Raw genomic sequence first — 18947 nt, forward strand, 5'->3', positions numbered from 1 at the left:
TCCTTTCAGCATCTTCTGCAAGTTTATCAGCATCTGCTGCTCTGGGTTCTGGTTCTTCTGGAGTTCTGGACTTCCTGTGGTTTTCCTGCTATGGTTTCCTGGATCACTACGGATCGCTGTGATCTGGTCTGTTTCTGCTCATGGATCTGGTCTCCATCTCATCGTGTTTCCTGGCTGCAGGTTTCGCCAAGTGGGATTATTATTTCCTGATTGGGATATCTACTGACTATTCTTATGTGGGAGGGTGCTTTTTCTCACTCCAGATGCTTCGGTGCCTGAGAACTAACCCCCAAATTCCACTACCTCCGCTCCGCCCCCGCCTTCCGCAGCCGCTCGCTTCCGAACTCAATTTTTACTGGTACCCGCTCTACAACGGCTCCGCTCCGGTGCGGAGACCTGAGGGGGGCAAACAAGCATGCGTGGGATTTTCGAGATCTTGCGATACAGTCCGAGCAATAAACGCGGAATTTAGATCCAAACACCCGTTGTGTGGGAGAAGCATCGGCATGAACTGTTTAATCTGCCCATCATTTGTGTTGAGAGATCAGCAGTGTTTGGATCAAGAAAGTGTGACTACTTTGATAGTGGAAACTGTATTTATGGCTTACTTTTGTGCATTTAAAGTTCAGCCGCCATTGATAGTTGTTAAAAGTTGTTAAACCTGTGCATATGAAACAAAAAACGCCTTTTGTTTATCGATTTATTGTGAAAAACGGAAGTTGTGCTTGCTCCTTTTCCTGTTGGGTGGTTGTGATTTATGTCCATTGACTGCGGAGGTGCTCCGGCGTCCGGCGAAAATAGGATCGACTCTATTTTTGCCGGACGCCGGAACAGAGGGCGGCGCATGGCGCCGCACTGCTGGAGCACGGCCGCAGTAGTGGAATTGCTCTGATTGACTACAACGGGACCGATTTTGCTCCGGCGTTCGTGTCGGAGCGGAGGTAGTGGAATTTGGGGGTAACTCCGTCTTCCTCTGCTGAGTCCTCAGGGCCTCTAAGATTGACCAACAACTCGTGGTTTTTGCCGTGACCCCGTGACCTTGGAAGGGGGGGGGGTTGTAACATTCAAAAGGGTGAATTTTTCACCATCTACATTGACCAACATAAGAACCTTTGATCTACAGAAATAAATCCACTTTTTATTTGGCCTTCCAGACCCAGAAGGTCCTGCTCAGTGCTTGCTGACATACATGAAGTCATAATAAACTGTCATGGTCCCCGGCACTCTCTGTGTAGAAGCCTGACAGCATTCTTCTCTCTGAAGAAAGTGAAGCTTGCCTGACTTTACAGTTATAAGTTAAATAATCATGTGATGAATGAACAAGATGTTTCAAAGAAATGTTTGAATAACCTGTGCTTAAACCAATGATGGCTTTAAAATGAATATTGTTTTTACAACGATCCATTTATATCACACATCAGTATGTGTTGATGTAACAGGTTAATCATTGTTTACACTGACTCACACACATACCATACCATAGTTTATTTATATAGCACGTTTAAAACGCAGCATGGAGGTGCCCAAAGTGCACAGGCTAAAACAAAACGTGACCATTCTAAGGAACTAAAACAGAAGATAAAAATAGCAGTCAAAGCAGATAAAACATGATGAATACTAAGAACACATTAAAACAATGACACAAACACTAAAATGAGTCACTGTCTTAAAGCCAAATCGTAAAAGTGGGTCTTTAAACGAGATTTAAAAACCGCCAGTGATGGAGCCTGCCGAACTCCAATGGGCAACGAGTTCCACAGCTTTGGGGCAGCATGCACAAATGCTTGTTCACCCCGCGATCTGTATCGCATCCACGGCGTGCACAGCAGCAAAAGGTCAGCCGACCTCAACGTGCGCGTGGGTACAAATGGAGTAAGCAGGTCAGAGAGATAGGGAGGTGCCAGGTCGTTGAGAGCTTTAAATACCAAAGTCAATAACTTAAACTGTACTCTGAAAATGACAGGGAGCCAGTGAAGATGTACCAGGCCAGGGGTAATACGGCAACGTCGGTGTGTATTCGTCAAGAACCTGGCAGCAGCGTTCTGGATGACCTGCAGCCGATTCAGGGCAGAGACCGGAACACCAACGAGGAGTGCGTTTGCGTAGTCAAGGCGAGAGGTAATGAAGGCATGGATGACTGACTCCAAATGCCTCCGTTTCAGGCTTTATCTGAGGCGAGTCAGGCGGCGAAGCTGATAAAAGCAAGACCTCACTACGGAGTTTATCTGTGGGGCCATTGTGAGTTCAGCATCCAGCTTTACCCCAAGACTTGTCACACACTGTTTGGGGTTGAGGGTTAAAAGGTCACAAACAGGTTTTTCTGCTCTAGACTGGCGGTGTTTAGCTGTTTTTCTGCTCTAGTCTGGCGGTGTTTAGCTGTTTTTCTGCTCTAGTCTGGAGGTGTTTAGCTGTTTTTCTGCTCTAGTCTGGCGGTGTTTAGCTGTTTTTCTGCTCTAGTCTGGAGGTGTTTAGCTGTTTTTCTGCTCTAGTCTGGGGGTGTTTAGCTGTTTTTCTGCTCTAGTCTGGGGGTGTTTAGCTGTATTTCTGCTCTAGTCTGGCGGTGTTTAGTTGTTTTTCTGCTCTAGTCTGGAGGTGTTTAGCTGTTTTTCTGCTCTAGTCTGGCGGTGTTTAGCTGTTTTTCTGCTCTAGTCTGGCGGTGTTTAGCTGTTTTTCTGCTCTAGTCTGGGGGTGTTTAGCTGTTTTTCTGCTCTAGTCTGGGGGTGTTTAGCTGTATTTCTGCTCTAGTCTGGCGGTGTTTAGCTGTTTTTCTGCTCTAGTCTGGGGGTGTTTAGCTGTTTTTCTGCTCTAGTCTGGGGGTGTTTAGCTGTATTTCTGCTCTAGTCTGGCGGTGTTTAGCTGTTTTTCTGCTCTAGTCTGGGGGTGTTTAGCTGTTTTTCTGCTCTAGTCTGGGGGTGTTTAGCTGTTTTTCTGCTCTAGTCTGGCGGTGTTTAGCTGTTTTTCTGCTCTAGTCTGGAGGTGTTTAGCTGTATTTCTGCTCTAGTCTGGAGGTGTTTAGCTGTTTTTCTGCTCTAGTCTGGGGGTGTTTAGCTGTTTTTCTGCTCTAGTCTGGCGGTGTTTAGCTGTTTTTCTGCTCTAGTCTGGAGGTGTTTAGCTGTTTTTCTGCTCTAGTCTGGCGGTGTTTAGCTGTTTTTCTGCTCTAGTCTGGAGGTGTTTAGCTGTTTTTCTGCTCTAGTCTGGAGGTGTTTAGCTGTTTTTCTGCTCTAGTCTGGCGGTGTTTAGCTGTTTTTCTGCTCTAGTCTGGCGGTGTTTAGCTGTTTTTCTGCTCTAGTCTGGCGGTGTTTAGCTGTTATTCTGCTCTAGTCTGGCGGTGTTTAGCTGTTTTTCTGCTCTAGTCTGGAGGTGTTTAGCTGTTTTTCTGCTCTAGTCTGGAGGTGTTAAGCTGTTTTTCTGCTCTAGTCTGGCGGTGTTTAGCTGTTTTTCTGCTCTAGTCTGGGGGTGTTTAGCTGTTTTTCTGCTCTAGTCTGGCGGTGTTTAGCTGTTTTTCTGCTCTAGTCTGGGGGTGTTTAGCTGTTTTTCTGCTCTAGTCTGGCGGTGTTTAGCTGTATTTCTGCTCTAGTCTGGGGGTGTTTAGCTGTTTTTCTGCTCTAGTCTGGAGGTGTTTAGCTGTTTTTCTGCTCTAGTCTGGCGGTGTTTAGCTGTTTTTCTGCTCTAGTCTGGGGGTGTTTAGCTGTTTTTCTGCTCTAGTCTGGCAGTGTTTAGCTGTTTTTCTGCTCTAGTCTGGCGGTGTTTAGCTGTTTTTCTGCTCTAGTCTGGCGGTGTTTAGCTGTTTTTCTGCTCTAGTCTGGAGGTGTTTAGCTGTTTTTCTGCTCTAGTCTGGAGGTGTTTAGCTGTTTTTCTGCTCTAGTCTGGGGGTGTTTAGCTGTTTTTCTGCTCTAGTCTGGAGGTGTTTAGCTGTTTTTCTGCTCTAGTCTGGCGGTGTTAAGCTGTTTTTCTGCTCTAGTCTGGGGGTGTTTAGCTGTTTTTCTGCTCTAGTCTGGCGGTGTTTAGCTGTTATTCTGCTCTAGTCTGGCAGTGTTTAGCTGTATTTCTGCTCTAGTCTGGGGTTGTTTAGCTGTTTTTCTGCTCTAGTCTGGAGGTGTTTAGCTGTATTTCTGCTCTAGTCTGGCTGTGTTTAGCTGTTTTTCTGCTCTAGTCTGGGGGTGTTTAGCTGTTTTTCTGCTCTAGTCTGGAGGTGTTTAGCTGTTTTTCTGATCTAGTCTGGCGGTGTTTAGCTGTTATTCTGCTCTAGTCTGGCAGTGTTTAGCTGTATTTCTGCTCTAGTCTGGGGGTGTTTAGCTGTTATTCTGCTCTAGTCTGGCAGTGTTTAGCTGTATTTCTGCTCTAGTCTGGGGGTGTTTAGCTGTTTTTCTGCTCTAGTCTGGCAGTGTTTAGCTGTATTTCTGCTCTAGTCTGGGGGTGTTTAGCTGTTTTTCTGCTCTAGTCTGGCGGTGTTTAGCTGTTATTCTGCTCTAGTCTGGCAGTGTTTAGCTGTATTTCTGCTCTAGTCTGGGGGTGTTTAGCTGTATTTCTGCTCTAGTCTCGTGGTGTTTAGCTGTATTTCTGCTCTAGTCTGGGGGTGTTTAGCTGTTTTTCTGCTCTAGTCTGGCGGTGTTTAGCTGTATTTCTGCTATAGTCTGGCGGTGTTTAGCTGTTTTTCTGCTCAAGTCTGGAGGCGTTTTGCTGTTTTTCTGTACTATATCAGATAGTCTCTGTGTTAGCACACCACACAGCCGTTTTCCGGGTTTTAACCAGAATAAAGACATCTAGATCCGTTTTATGTTTTTTTTACATGAAACGTTGGCTCATACCAGTCAGTCCAACCAAAACGGCAGCATTCATTTCTGTGTTCTCGGTTCTGCCTAAATTCAATTCAATTCAAATTAATTCAATTCAAAAATACTTTAATAATCCCAGAGGGAAACTGATTAACACCGACTTGGTACCAAAACAAGTGTTAGTCTCCGAGCTAAGCTAACGGGGAGAAGCTCCTACCTTCCGGTAAAAAGTGTCTTCAGACGGCAGGCATACACAGCTGGTGTGTGGGTCTTCAGAGCCACCGGGGAGCCCTCATGTGTTTAAGTCTAGTGCTAAAAGTAAAGTTAAATAAAAGTCCGGGGGGATTTTAACGGGAACCGCTGAGTGTATCGGTGCAGCGGCTGCGGTGCACCGCCATCTTGTTTATGTGTGTGTGAAGGGTGTTACCGGCGCTGTGAGGACCTGTGTTCTGTTCTGCCGAGATTTGCGATGCTTTATCGCGGGAACTCACTCGGCCAATGTGAAGTGCCCTCTTCGTTTTGGTTCGTATCAAGTTTATGGAGTTTGACTTTTATTCTCTACGATATTTTTGTACTGTTTATTTTTTTAATAAACAGAGTTTACCTGGAGCAAAATACTTTAGAATAAGAAGTTTATTTAATGTCGCACACAAATCACAGGGCACAATCCATATGGGCACAATCACAGGTCTTTGTCAGACACGTGACCTGCATGTCATCCCACCCCCTTGGCGCCATTTTGGGTGTATGACGCGTTGCTGGGGAAAGCCGCAGCAGACGTTGAAGCAGAACAAGAGTCAAAAAGATGGATAAAAAGAACAAGGATGAACACATCCCTTACAGGGATAAACTTCTGAAGGAGGTGTAGGCAAGGCAGCGTTGTTTATAAAGCACATTTCCTTCACAGAGGCAATTCAATGTGCCTTCCACTAGCAAGAACATTTAAATCAACGTGACAGAAAATGCAATTTAAAATGAAAAAGAAACAAAGTTAAAGGGTGAGCAGTTAAAATGCAGAAGGTGCAGCATAAGAACATTTATTCAAAGGCTGATGAAAACATGAAGATTTTTAATTCCATCCATCCATTTTCATCCGCTTATCCGGAGTCGGGTCGCGGGGGCAGTAGCCTAAGGCAAGAGGCCCAGACTTCCCTCTCCCCAACCACTTGGGCCAGCTCCTCTGGGAGAATCCCAAGGTGTTCCCTGGCCAGCCGTGAGACATAGTCCTTCCACCGCGTCCTCCACCTTTAGGTCTCCTCCCGGTTGGACGTGCCCAGAAAACCTTACCAGGGAGGCGTCCAGGAGGCATCCTGACCAGATGCCCGAGCCACCTCAACTGGCTTCTCTCGATGTGGAGAAGCAGCGGGCCTACTCCGAGCCCCTCCCGAATGACTGAGCTTCTCACCCTATCTCTAAGGGAGAGCCCAGCCACTCTTCGGAGAAAACTAATTTCAGCAGCTTGTATCCGCAATCTCGTTCTTTCGGTCACTCCCCAAAGATCATGACCATAGGTGAAGGTAGGAATGTAGATCGACCGGTAAATCGAGAGCTTCGCCTTCTGACTTAGCTCCCTCTTCACCACGACAAACCGGTACAACGCCCGCATCACTGCAGATGCAGCACCAATTCGCCTATCGACCTCACGCTCCAGTTTTCCCTCACTGGTGAACAAGACCCCGAGATACTTAAACTCCTTCACTTGGGGCAGGACCTCATCCCTGACCTGGAGAAGACATTCTATCCTTTTCCGAATCAAGACCATGGTCTCAGATTTAGAGGAGCTTGTTGAGATGTTCAATATTGTGAACTCATGAGCTAAGCTGTGTAATCTGGTGTTATTAAGCAGGTTGTGCTTTCAGTTGTTCACCACTAGGGGGGCACGCACACTGCGTCATTACGTAACAGTTGCTTGAGGAGAATGGAGTCTCCGGTGTGGATGTTAACGTGTGTGTCGCATGCTCTAATAAAAGACACAAGAAGAAAACACTTTTGATCCCATCTTTCTTTTCCTCAAGTTCATACGCGATTGATGCTGCAACGCTCAACAGAGCTGATTCTCATCCCAGCTGCTTCACACTCGGCTGCGAACCACTCCAGCGAAAGCTGAAGATCACGTTCTGATGAAGCCAACAGGACCACATCATCTGCAAAAAGCAGAGACCTGATCCTCAGGCCATCAAAACGGATGCCCTCCACACCTTGGCTGCATCTAGAAATCCTATCAATAAAGGTTATGAACAGAATCGGTGACAATGGGCAGCCTTGGCACAGTCCAACTCACTGGGAACGAGCCCGACTTACTGCCGGCAATGCGGAACAAGCTCTGACACCAGTCATACAGGGACCTAAGAGCCCATATCAGAGGGCCTGGTACCCCATACTCCTGGAGTACCCCCCACAGGGCCCTCGAGGGACGCGGTCAAACGCCTTCTCCAAATTCGCAAAACACATGTGGCTGGGCAAATTCCCACGCACCCTCCAGGATCCCCCTAAGGGTACAGAGCTGGTCCAGTGTTCCATGGCCAGGACGAAAACCACATTGCTCCTCCTGAATCTGAGGTTCAACAATCCGATGGACCCTCCTCTCCAGAACCCCTGAATAGACCTTACCAGGAAGGCTCAGGAGTATGATCCCCCTGTAGTTGGAACACACCTGCGGTCCCCCTTTTTAAATAAGGGGACCACCACCCCAGTCTGCCAGTCCAGTGGGACTGCTCCCGATGTCCACGCGATATTGCAGAGCCACATCAGCCAACACAGCCCCACAACATCCAGAGCCTTAAGGAACTCTGGGTGGATCTCATCCACCCCCTGGAGCCTTGCCACAGAGGAGCTTTTTAACCACCTCAGTGACCTCAGCACCAGAGATTTGAGAGGCCAACCCAAAGTCCCTAGACTCTGCTTCCTCACTGGAAGATGTGTTGGTGGGATTGAGGAGGTATTCGATTTATTCTGCCCACTGATCCACAACGTCCTGAGTAGAGGTCAGCAGAACACCGTCCACACTATAGATAGTGTTGGTAGCATACTGCTTTCTCCCCCTGAGGCGCCGGATGGTGGACCAGAATCTCCTCGAAGCCGACACGGAAGTCTTGCTCCTTGATCTCACCAAACTCCTCCCATGCCCGGGTTTTTTCATTGGCGACCACCCGAGCCGCATTCCGCTTGGACTGCCGGTACCTGTCAGCTGCCTCTGGAGTCCCACAGGCCAAAAAGACCTGACAGGACTCTTTCTTCAGCTTGGCAGCATTCATAACCGCCGGTGTCCACCAGCAGGTTTGGGGATTGCCACCACGACAGGCACCGACGATACTGCAACCACAGCTCCAGTCAGCCGCCTCAACAATGGAGGCACAGAACATTATGGAAGTTCTGTCGGAGGTGGGAATTGAAGCTCCTTCTGACAGGAGACTCTGCCAGACGTTCCCAGCAGATCCTTGCGATACGTTTGGGCCTGCCTGGTCTGACCGGCATCCTCCTCCACCATCTGAGCGAACTCTCCACCAGGTAGTGGTCAGTTGATAGCTCCGCCCCTCTCTTCACCCGAGTGTCCAAGACATGCGGCCGCAGGTCAGATGAAACAACAACAAAGTCGATCATTGAGCTGCGGCCTAAGGTATCCTGGTTCCTGGTGCCAAGAGCACATATGGACACCTTTATGTCTGAACATGGTGTTCATTATGGACAATCCATGACTGGCACAGAAGTCCAGTTCAGATCAGGGGGGCCGTTCCTCCCAAACACACCTCTCCAGGACTCACTGTCATTAACCATGTGAGCTTTAAAGTCCCCCAGCAGAACGAGGGAGTCACCGGAAGGAGCACTTTCCAGCACCCTCTCCAAGGTCTCCAAAAAGGGTGGGTAGTCTTAACTGTAATTTGGTGCACAAGCAGAGACCACAGTCAGAACCCGTCCCCCCACATGTAGGCGGAGGGAGGCTACCCTCTCATTCACTGGGGCAAACCCCAACGTACTGGCACCAAGATGGGGGGCAACTAGTATGCCCACCCCTGCTCGGTGCCCCTCAGTGGGAGCAACTCCATAGTGGTAGAAAGTCCAACCCCTCTCAAGGAAACTGGTTCCAGAGCCAGAGCCATGTGTTGAGGTGAGTCCGACTATATCTAGTCGGAACCTCTCAACCTCACACACCAACTCAGGCTCCTTCCCCACCAGAGAGGTGACATTCCATGTGCCAAGAGCCAGCTTCTCTAGCCGAGGATCAGACCGCCAAGGTCCCCGCCCTTGACTACCACCCGTCACACACTGCACTCGACCCCTTTGGCCCCTCCCACGAGTGGTGAGCCCATGGGAAGGGGGACCCACTTTTCGTCTTCGGGCTGCTCTTTGTCTGATCCCTCACCTAGGACCTGTTTGTCATGGGTGACCCTGAAAGCCTCAGACAACTTAGCTCCTAGGATCATTGAGAGACTCAAACCCCTCCACCACGGTATGGTGGCAACCCGGGGAGAGGGAAGGTTTTTAATTGTGATTTAAAAGTTTCTAGAGTTGAGACATCTGAGGTCATGAGGAAGCTGGTTCCATCTGTGAGCAGCATAGTAGCTAAAGGCAGCGTCACCCTGTGTGGTTCTGATCGGGTTCTATCAGCTCACTGCTTCCAAAGGATCTCAGAGCGCTGCTGGGCATAGATACCTGAAGGAGATCTGACATGTATTCTGGCCCCATGCCATTGAGTGATTTATAAACTAGTAGAAGTACTTTGAAATGGATTATGTTGCTTACTAGTGACCAGTGTAGGGACCTTAGAACAGGAGTGATGTGCTCGGTTCTCCTGGTTCTTGTTAAGACTCTAGCACCAGCATTCTGCAGTTGCTTCACAGCTTTTTTGGGAAGACCAGTCAAAAGACCATTGCAATAATCCAGCCTACTGTAGATGAACACATGAATCAAAATCAGATTTATTGCCGTGTAGGTGAGAGGCTCATCTACTAGGAATTTGTTTCGATGGCAAGGTGCAAACATACATTCAAGTCAAAGTCAGGTTAGGCAGTATTTACATTAGGATACATCAAATAATCACAAAAGAAACACAGCCAGAATGCAATCATATGTGTAGGAATGTGGGTGACCGGGGCATTTCTTTGTGTTTTGGCTATTCATTGATTGTTCTAAAGCCTTACAGCAGAGGGGAAGAAGCTGTATTTGTGGCGTGAGGTTCTAGTCTGTAAGGACCTGAACCTCCTCCCTGATGGTTCAGTTCAATTCAAGTGTATTTACAAAGTGTCAAATCACGACCAGAGTCGTCTCAAGGACTTTCACAATGTTAACATTCCAGTACAGGTCAGTTCATTAAGCCAATCAGTAAAAAGTTTCCTATATAAGGAACCCAGCAAATTGCATCACTATACAGAAATCCTCATGCTAAGCAAGCATGCAGCGACTGTGGAGAGGAAAACTCCCTTTTATGTTTATGTTTATTCATTTCGCAGACGCTTTTATCCAAAGCGACGTACAAGTTTTTTTTTATAACCTGTAGGGCATGTTGTGATGTGTGGGGGAAACCGGAGTACCCGGAGGAAACCCACGCATGCATGGGGAGAACACGCAACTCCACGCAGAAAGGCGAGTTTTGAACCTGCAACCTTCGTGCTGCGAGGCAACAGTGCTAACCACTGCGCCACCATGCAGCCCTTTTAACAGGAAGAAACCTCCAGAGGATCCTGGCTCAGTATGAGCAGCCATCCACCACGACTCACTGGGGATGGAGAAGACAGAGCACACACACACACCTACACACACACACACACACACACACACACACACACACACACACACAAAGAGAGTAAAATGTTATTATCAGGAGAGGGAGGATGTTTAAGTGGTTAGCAGCAGTGTGCTAGACGATGGCCCCCTCCATGAGGCCACCACAGCTCAGCAGAACATCGTTGTAGCTTCCTCTGGGGAGAAAAACACTTAGAGAAAAAATAAAGTTAACAGCTGAAATAGCAGGAAATAATACAGTTAAAGACCAGGAGTCTCATTTATCAAACATTGCGTAGAATCCTGACTAAAACTGTACTTAAGCTCAGCTAAAAAACGTACTTACGCCAAGCAGGTTTGTGATGTATCAAACATGGAGTACACACAGCTGCACGCAATCTCCGCTTCATAAATCAGAGACTAACGAGAATGTTTCTCAGCTGCATTTTAGTCACATCCCGCCCTCACCACGCCCACTTACTGCCATAAATGGTCGATGCAAAGTGCCTTGTGGATCTCATGCATATACATAAGCCGGCTGTTGCAGCGCTCCGCCAATGACATGGCGACCGTAGATCAAAGAAGCGCAATTTCACGGAAGCAGAAGTTGAGGTACCTGTGGGTGAGGTGGAGAAATGAAAGGAAGTGCTTTTGCAAAACAAATAAGAGAAAATCCACGAAGTGGCACAGCGTTGCTGAAGCCGTCAATGTTGTGAATTCTTCAGAGAGATCTGTGGCGGATAAAAAAAAGGTCCGATCAGGATTCAATCCCCAGATTCCTGGATGAAAGTCACACGCGCTAACCAGTCACCCAAACAGAGATCTCCACTGTACAGGTAGCCAGGGCACATGATCAATCAGATTACAGTCAGTGGCGGGTTTGGCATTTTGGGGGCCCAAGACGAACACAGACATGGGGCCCCTTACACTAAATTTTCAACAATCTTATCTTTAACTGGATTTGCGAAACTACCCTCTTCTGACATGAGTTATTTTCCCTTTTTATTATTCCTCCTCTTTTTTTCCTGTATTTCCCTCCCTTTGAGCGCTTTCAATATTTGCTCTGCTTTCCTTTCCTGTCAGTGTTCCTGTGTTTTTGCCTTTGTTTTTTTCCATTTTCCATTTTGGTCTATGTTTTCCTCCCTTTAAACATTTTCCATTGTCTTTCCTTTTCTGCTTCTTTTTGATGTTTACATTGAAAAACGACGTCACTTTTGGAAGTGAAAATAAAAGGTTTTTTGAAGCAAGCTGCTTCTTTCTCTTATTGGAGCCACTAGGACAACTCCATTTATGCTTAATGTTTTGACTACCGCTTCGAGTTTGTTACGAACGCTCGCGCCTCTCTTCTTCTTTTTCTGCTATCTTCTTCTTATTTGTGGTCTTATGGCACTTGGCAAACAACGAATTGGTGCTTTACTGCCACCAACTGGATTGGAGTGGAATGACTACCAATCACTTCCTGTTTGTGCAATAGGAATAGTCCATTGCGGCATTAACAGAGGGGTGCCAGCAGTCAGGGCAGGGGGGCTCCCCAACATAAGGGGGCCCCAGGTGGCTGCCGACCTATGCCCAATGGTAAAACCGCCACTGATTACAGTGACAGGACACACACTGTCACAGACGCATGACATTCTATCTCAATCTGTCCCCCTGCAGATATTCTGCATTTCGTATTCTGCGCTTCAGGCTGTGTGTGTGTGTGTCTGCATGTGTGTGTACACGCGTGCGTGTGTGTGTGTGGGGGGAGGGGGGGATCTTGTTCTGTGTGAAAACGAAGCGGTACAAGTGATAATGCTGCAGGATTTCATACTACTCAGCAGCAGCACTGCAGGTGCTCTCCATGTTCAACATGTGCGTAAGCCAGGTCCTTAGTCAACTTAAAGTTTCGTACATTTTTCCGCTAAGTTTTCCTTCATAAATCCTAAAGTTTGCGTGGAAAGTTGCTTATGCAGTTTTCCGACCCCGTTTTGTGCGTAAGCAAGCTTGATAAATGCGACCCAAAGAAAGTAGTCGAGTGTGAAAAGTGGTCAGTGTGTCCTCCAGCAGTCTAAGCCTATAGCAGCATAACTACAGAGATAACTCTGGATAACCTAGCCTTTTAGATGGAGGCATGTTGGAGGCAGGGCAAGGGAGAGCCGTCTTTACTGACTGTACACTCCACCTCCCTCTACTCCCCCATTTGTCCAGATCTAGGCTAACATCAGATTTTAACCATAGGCCCTATCAAATAAAAATGTTTTAAGCCTAGTCTTAAAAGTAGACAAGGTGTCTCATCTCTCATCTCAGCCTTCAGTCTGACAGCGCAGAGCCAGAGTTGGTGCAGTGTGCTCTCTGAATGAATCAGTGAGTGTGTGTGTGTGTGTGGCACAGCTCCATGAGAGGCTCCACAAATGAGTTTCTGGCTACGCCACAGATCCAAGGTTCGCAAATATAACTTTGGGAAGAAAAAACAAATATTGTTACTTTTCTATAAAAAAGATTGCAACCATTTCATTTCGATGGACCCAGTCGTTGACTCAAAATCAATTGCATTTAAACGTCCTTCACTGTATCTCGATTGATCATGTGACCAGGCTACTTGGCTAAGGGGATGTCCCTTTGGCTCTGTAGTTAGTGCGCGTGAGTTGCCCAGAAGTCTGGGGATCGAATCCCACCTGGGCCCTCATTTCTCCACCTTGCCACAATAACAATTGAAATAAATGAGTGTTTGTGTAGTTCATATACATATAGTGTCAATATAATTTGATAAATAATAATTTTATAATTTGAGTGTGAGTGAACACGACAACCCGTCCATCAGAACCGACTGCTTAGTGATATTCTGTTTATGTTTAATTTTTGTGTCTCTCCTCCTTTCTGCAGATTCTTGTACATCCTTTGTTTATTTTTGTGCCCCCCCCCACACACACACACACACACACACACACACCTCTTACTTTGCTCTCATTTAATTTGAGGAGACCCGTCCAATATGGCGGCGACTATGTTACGCTTTCCCACTGCCCAATGGGGCGTCTACGTATTCCTGTCGGTCTGGCTACCCTAATGCTGTTCCTGCGCCTCCAAAAGTTTACTGCTTTAATAGAATACATAATAAGCGTAGTAATAAATACACATTATTGGTCCCATCGTTCTGACAACAGGGGAAGTTAGAAAGGGTCCTGCCAGAAGCCGCCGAGCTGTTTGGAACCGGGCTTTGGGCGGCAGCATAGATACCTTCTGCGACTGTAAGGAGAGACGAAGAAGAAAAGTACTTCCGGGTTCAGGTGGATGTTTTGCTTCTGATCGATCGACCTCCGTCGGTTCGAGTCCTCCGTTCTGTCATCGATACACTCGCTTTCACCCCGGATCTCTGCAATCACACCAGCTCCCCGATGGCCTCCAGGCGGCCGGATACTTTCGACGGGTTTGGATACCGAGCCCGCGACGATCCGCTGTACGGAACCGGATACTCGGTCCGGAGCTCCGGAGGCCCGTCCGATCCGCAGCTCCACCACTGGGTCACTACGCCACCGGACATCCCGGGCAGCCGCAACTTGCACCCGGGAGAGCGTACCCCGCTGGAGGACGAGCTCCCAGCCGGCCATGGAGGTCCCGGAGCCGGCTGGGAGGGCCCGGGATCGGCGGTGCCATCCGCCGGTAGGTCTCCCTGTATGCCGGGGTTCTAGTCTATCTAACAGCGTCTCAGGTCCAGGTGTCAGTGAACGCATCACAGGCACTTTACTCACCTGCATACGTGTGTGCGCGTGTGTATGAGTGAGTGTGAATGAGAGAGAGAAAGGTCGGGTTGACCAGTTCCAATGGTTCTGGTTTCGACTCTGTTTTTTTCTGTTTGGGTTCCAGATCAGCTGAACCGGTTCGCCGGGTTCGGAATCGGTCTCGTCAGGTAAGCTCCCACCAGACCCCCTTGAGCATAATTCATCCAGGTTCTGGTTCTGCCTCCGATCTGACCCGGTTCAGGTCTGGACTCTGCAGCTCCACAAGCCCGGTAGAGTTTACATAACCAACACTTTAAACCTGGCCCCTAGACAAGCCCATCAGAATCTGGTTCTGGTGAAGGAAACTGCAGCTTTTCTTAATATCACACCAAACTTCTCAGAGTCTGGTCTCAGCCTGTCAGGCAAAGCAGAGGGATGAAAGCCCCTGGGACAGGAGGGATTTTCAAAATAAAAGTCTGTTTGTAGTCTCTTCACAGAGAATGTGCTGGCCCACCCGTGCATCGTGTTCCGTAGACAGTGCCAGGTACATGTCTGATCAATACCTCCTGTACCTGTGGGGATCTGCTGCCTTCTGATTGGCTGTTTGTCTCAGGTGAACTACCACGCCCGCTGTTACCACCTGACTCCATTCAGCATCGTTTCTGTCATGTCAGCCATCACCAAAGCTCAGGTACTGATCAGCTGATCCATGAACAAGACCAATCAGGTTAGTCAGAGTCCATGTGTGGATCAGGTGATGCTGTGTCCCACCAGGGTGTGAAGGCGCTGTGGAAGGGGATGGGTGGCACTTTCATCGTTCACGGCATCACACTCGGCGCCGAGGGCATCATCAGCGAGGTGACATCGTTACCACGGTAACCACATGGTCATCATTCCTCAGGTCCACAGAACTCAATTCTCCCACTACAATTCTTCCTTCTTCCACTTTGTGTGTGCGTGTGTGTGTGTGTGTGTGTGTGTGTGTGTGTGTGTGTGTGTGTGTGTGTGTGTGTGTGTGTGTTTACAGGGAGCTCCCTCACAACTGGGGCTGGAAACAGCTGGCAGGACATTTACTGCTCAAAGGGTTTGTTCACTTCCTGTTGTTGTTGTTGTTGTGGTTGTTGTTTGACTTCCTCTGTCCCTCTCTCACCCACAGATTAACAGCTGTTGTAGCTCTTCCATTTTACTGTTCGAGCCTCATCGAGACCGTCCAGGTGACTGATTATTGATTATTGATCAAGATGGCTTCAGGTAAACTCAGACTTCCTGTTGGTGGTCGGTTTTGAGGTCATTGGCTGTTCACTTCCTGTGTCCATCTAAAACTCAATGAGCCAAAGATGGAGTCCGTTATGTTGGACCCTAGGAACCTAACCAGCGCATCGTCAGAACCAAACCTACCAGGTCCGGACCCTGGACAGGGGGGCTTTGTGTTTGCTGCCCCATCCTCTGGAAGGTTCCACATCCCAATCCATCAGTCCTCATCCGTCGCTGTCTTCATGTCGTGCTTGAAGACCTAACGTTGTTATTGGCTTTTGGACGGTGACTCTGTTGTAACGTTCTCTTTCCCCTCACTTTGTTTTTAATCATATTTATTGATTGGTTTTAACAATTTTAAGCGATCCTTTTATGATTATTGGCTGCAGTATGGCATGTGTCTCATGATGTCATCACATGCTCCGGTGCAGTGAAGCTGTGTGTGTGCGCGTGTGTGTGTGTGTGCGTGTGTGTGTGTGTGTGTGTGTATATATATGTGTGTGGGTGTGTGTGTGCGCGTGCGTGTGTGTGTGTTTGTATATATGTGTGTGTGTGTGTGTGTATATGTGCGTGTGTGTGTATATATATATGTGTGTGTGTGTGCATGTGTGTGTATATATATATGTGTGTGTGTGTGTGTACGTGCGTGCGTGCATGCGTGTGTGTGTGTGTTTGTTTGTGCGTGTGTGTGTGTGTGAGTGTGCGTGCGTGCGTGTGTGTGTATGTATGTATGTGTGTGTGTGTGTATGTATGTATGTGTGTGTGCGTGCGTGTGTGCGTGCGTGTGTGTATGTATGTTTGTATGTGTGTGTGTGTGTGTGCGTGCGTGTGTGTGTGTGTGTGTGTGTGTATATTTGTGTGCGTGCATGTGTGTGTGTTTGTTTGTGCGTGTGTGTGTATGTATGTATGTGTGTGTGTGTGTATGTATGTATGTGTGTGTGCGTGCGTGTGTGTATGTATGTGTGTGTGTGTGTGTGTGTGTATATTTGTGTGCGTGTGTGTGTGCGCGTGCATGTGTGTGTGTATATATGTGTTTGTGTGCGTGCGTTTGTGCGTGTATGTATGTATGTATGTGTGTGTGTGTGTATATTTGTGTGTGTGAGAGAGAATGAACTGGGGTGTAATGAACCTGTGGATGTTAGGATCCTGACTGTGTCCTCTCTCACCCATGTGTCCTCAAGAGTGAAATTGTGCGGGACGAGTCGTCCTCCGGTCTGCTGGACTGCCTCCGTGAGGGTTTGGCTCGGCTCCTCGGTGTCGGAGCGCCACACAGCCATCGCCTACTTCCTCTCAGCCGGTTGCTGTTCCCCGCCGCTCTGCACGCTGTGCTGCGCTACACCATCTCCACCTCCATTCAGCGAGCAATGATGTGGCTCCACCAGCGGACCAAGAGCCAGCAGTTGGACTCTCCTGATCCGCTAGACGCCTACTTTCCTGAGTTGGCTGCAGGGTGGGCAGGGTCTCTGGTGGCTGACGTGGTACTGTTTCCTCTGGAAACAGCACTTCACCGTCTCAGCCTTCAGGGGACTCGCACTATTATTGATGCCACAGACGGCATACTCGCCACAGGAGGTGGCAACAGCCCCATGGTTCTGCCCGTCAACACGCAGTACGATGGATTGTCTGACTGCCTGAGTGCCATCCGCCGTAAGGAGGGAGGGGCCGGCTTCTACCGGGGCTTTGGAGCGCTGGTGATGCAGTATGCTCTGCATGGAGTTCTGCTGGCTGCTGCCAGATCTCTGCTCAGGGTGCTACTGGTAGAGGCTAAGGCAGGCTAGGGCATCGCCATGGAGACGCAGCTGAGGCGGACTGCTGCCGTGTCAACAGGACTTCTCAGACCGTGATTGGTTGTTAATCGCCTGACTTCCTTTTCAAACGTCCCCCATAATGACATCAAGGCCACACCCACCTTTCTTTACAACGCTATGACCTTTTAAGGCTGGCTATATGTTGCCATGGAAACGGTTTGGATCTGAGCAGCTGATTGGTTCCTCGCAGCAGTAAAAAAAAGTCTTGTTTATAAAAGTGTAAAAAGTAAAACGTTCTTAGCTGAATTTAGATTAAATTATTTGTGAAATTAGTCAAATGATCTGAAATCAATAAAAACAGGTGTTTAACCAGAAAATGTCTCTCCTGTGGTTTTTGTGTCTTGTGAGGGCAGACTAATGTCACCTGGACGCTCCACCTGCCTGTTTGTGTAGCCAACCAGCACCGGTGCTAACCAGTCCTTCAGGGGCGGTCCAGCATCTTTTAGATGTTTCCTGCTTCAGTGCTTTAGTGGTTTCTCTGCTCCAACACTTCCGATTCAGTGGTTGAGTCACCTGCAGCAGCTCATCAGGAGCTGCAGAAGCCTGTTAATCACCTGCTGGTTGAAATCAGGTGTTTTGAAGCAGGTTAGAACTAAAACCTGGTGGACCGGCCCTCCAGGACCAGGATTGGGCACCTCTGTTCCAGAGACATGAACCAGACTAATCCACAAAGTACCATGGGTTCGTCTGCTTTTATTTGTAAAAGCAACACAGTAAAATTGTCATGTGGGTTGTTAAAGCAAGCTTCGTTGACACGCTCCTTTTATGCTCTTTACATGCCTCCAAGCCTGAGAGTCTGAGGTAGTGCTGCCACAATTGGTTGATCCGTCCCGATGACGTCGACAGTAAATTCAGCAGTCAGCGTCCCTTATTCTATGAAGCCTTATTTAATCTTGCCTGCAGCAGCCATGCCTGCGACTGCAGTACCACTGCTGTTTTCAGCTCGAGGCACATGCACGGTAGGGTTTGTAATTTAACACTAGCTGACAACAAGCTCCAGAGTTGTGTAAATAATGTCAGAATAGCAGGAGCAACCCAGAAGTCTCCTTAGAGGTGGTGCCTGAGCAGCGCTCGAACCTGCAGCCATCCAGTGGCAAGGCACTTAACCTCTGATTTGATAATGTTACTGTGGCCGTGCTCAGGACGCAGATGTCTGGAGCGCGTCAACGATCAGAGCTTTGCATGCGCAAGCTGGTTAAGGTAAGGATGGGGGTGAGTGGAAGGTTAATTTGCAAGAGGGTAAACGTCACAATTTGGTTACATGTCCGTTTTACGGCGGGTGTCGGTACCGACGCTCTGGCACAGCGCGTTGCCTCCCGACGCGCAGGAGCTTGTCACCTGCTGACAGCAGGCTGCTGTCTTTTCCGAGGACTGCATCTTGCCGGTCATTATCACGTGACAGCGACTAGTCGATGACAGGCATAAAAAGTCACTATAGTGAAATCGACTAGTTCATACAACCCCTGCTACTGCTCCCCAGAGTGTTCTGCAGCGCACGTTCTCTTTGAACTTGATATCAAATTTTCGCCTCCTCTTCGTCTCCGCACGGTTAAAGTTACCCTCGCGGTCTATCACTGGCAAAACAAAAGTGAGACGATGACACAACCGCCCCCCGTACTTGCTTGTTACCACATTCCACCCGACCACAATAAAAAAACGGCCATTATTCACCTCCGCCGACTCCGACACCGGCC

The 18947-nt window shown here is 48.3% G+C and overlaps 2 protein-coding genes across 3 annotated transcripts in view; one reads left to right on the forward strand and one right to left on the reverse strand.

Annotated features, from left to right (window-relative positions):
- The window catches only part of apc (APC regulator of WNT signaling pathway), a 45624-nt gene extending 40445 nt beyond the window's left edge, over positions 1-5179 (reverse strand). For both annotated transcript variants that reach the window (XM_015943293.3, XM_015943292.3), the window contains exon 1: positions 4993-5179. The gene's annotated coding sequence lies outside the window, so the exon portion shown is untranslated. The remainder of the gene's footprint in view (positions 1-4992) is intronic.
- Positions 5180-13715: 8536 nt separating this feature from the next.
- On the forward strand, positions 13716-17442 carry slc25a46 (solute carrier family 25 member 46). The gene is made up of 8 exons (XM_015943297.3): positions 13716-14132; positions 14337-14379; positions 14678-14735; positions 14805-14882; positions 14966-15066; positions 15219-15275; positions 15348-15405; positions 16627-17442. Exons 1-8 carry the CDS (start codon positions 13868-13870, stop codon positions 17221-17223), a joined length of 1257 nt encoding a protein of 418 aa, XP_015798783.3. The 5' UTR covers positions 13716-13867; the 3' UTR covers positions 17224-17442.
- The last annotated feature ends 1505 nt before the right edge of the window (positions 17443-18947 follow it).

This window comes from Nothobranchius furzeri, chromosome 6, assembly GCF_043380555.1.
Source record: "Nothobranchius furzeri strain GRZ-AD chromosome 6, NfurGRZ-RIMD1, whole genome shotgun sequence".
Taxonomy (NCBI): Eukaryota; Metazoa; Chordata; class Actinopteri; order Cyprinodontiformes; family Nothobranchiidae; genus Nothobranchius; species Nothobranchius furzeri.

Excerpts from the sequence above, each read along its gene's own strand:
- slc25a46 (XM_015943297.3), top strand. The coding sequence starts at position 13,868 with ATGGCCTCCAGGCGGCCGGATACTTTCGACGGGTTTGGATACCGAGCC. Across the intron at positions 14,380-14,677 it reads TTCGGAATCGGTCTCGTCAG|TCTCTTCACAGAGAATGTGC; the intron begins GTAAGCTCCCAC and ends GTCTGTTTGTAG. Across the intron at positions 15,406-16,626 it reads GCCTCATCGAGACCGTCCAG|AGTGAAATTGTGCGGGACGA; the intron begins GTGACTGATTAT and ends TGTGTCCTCAAG.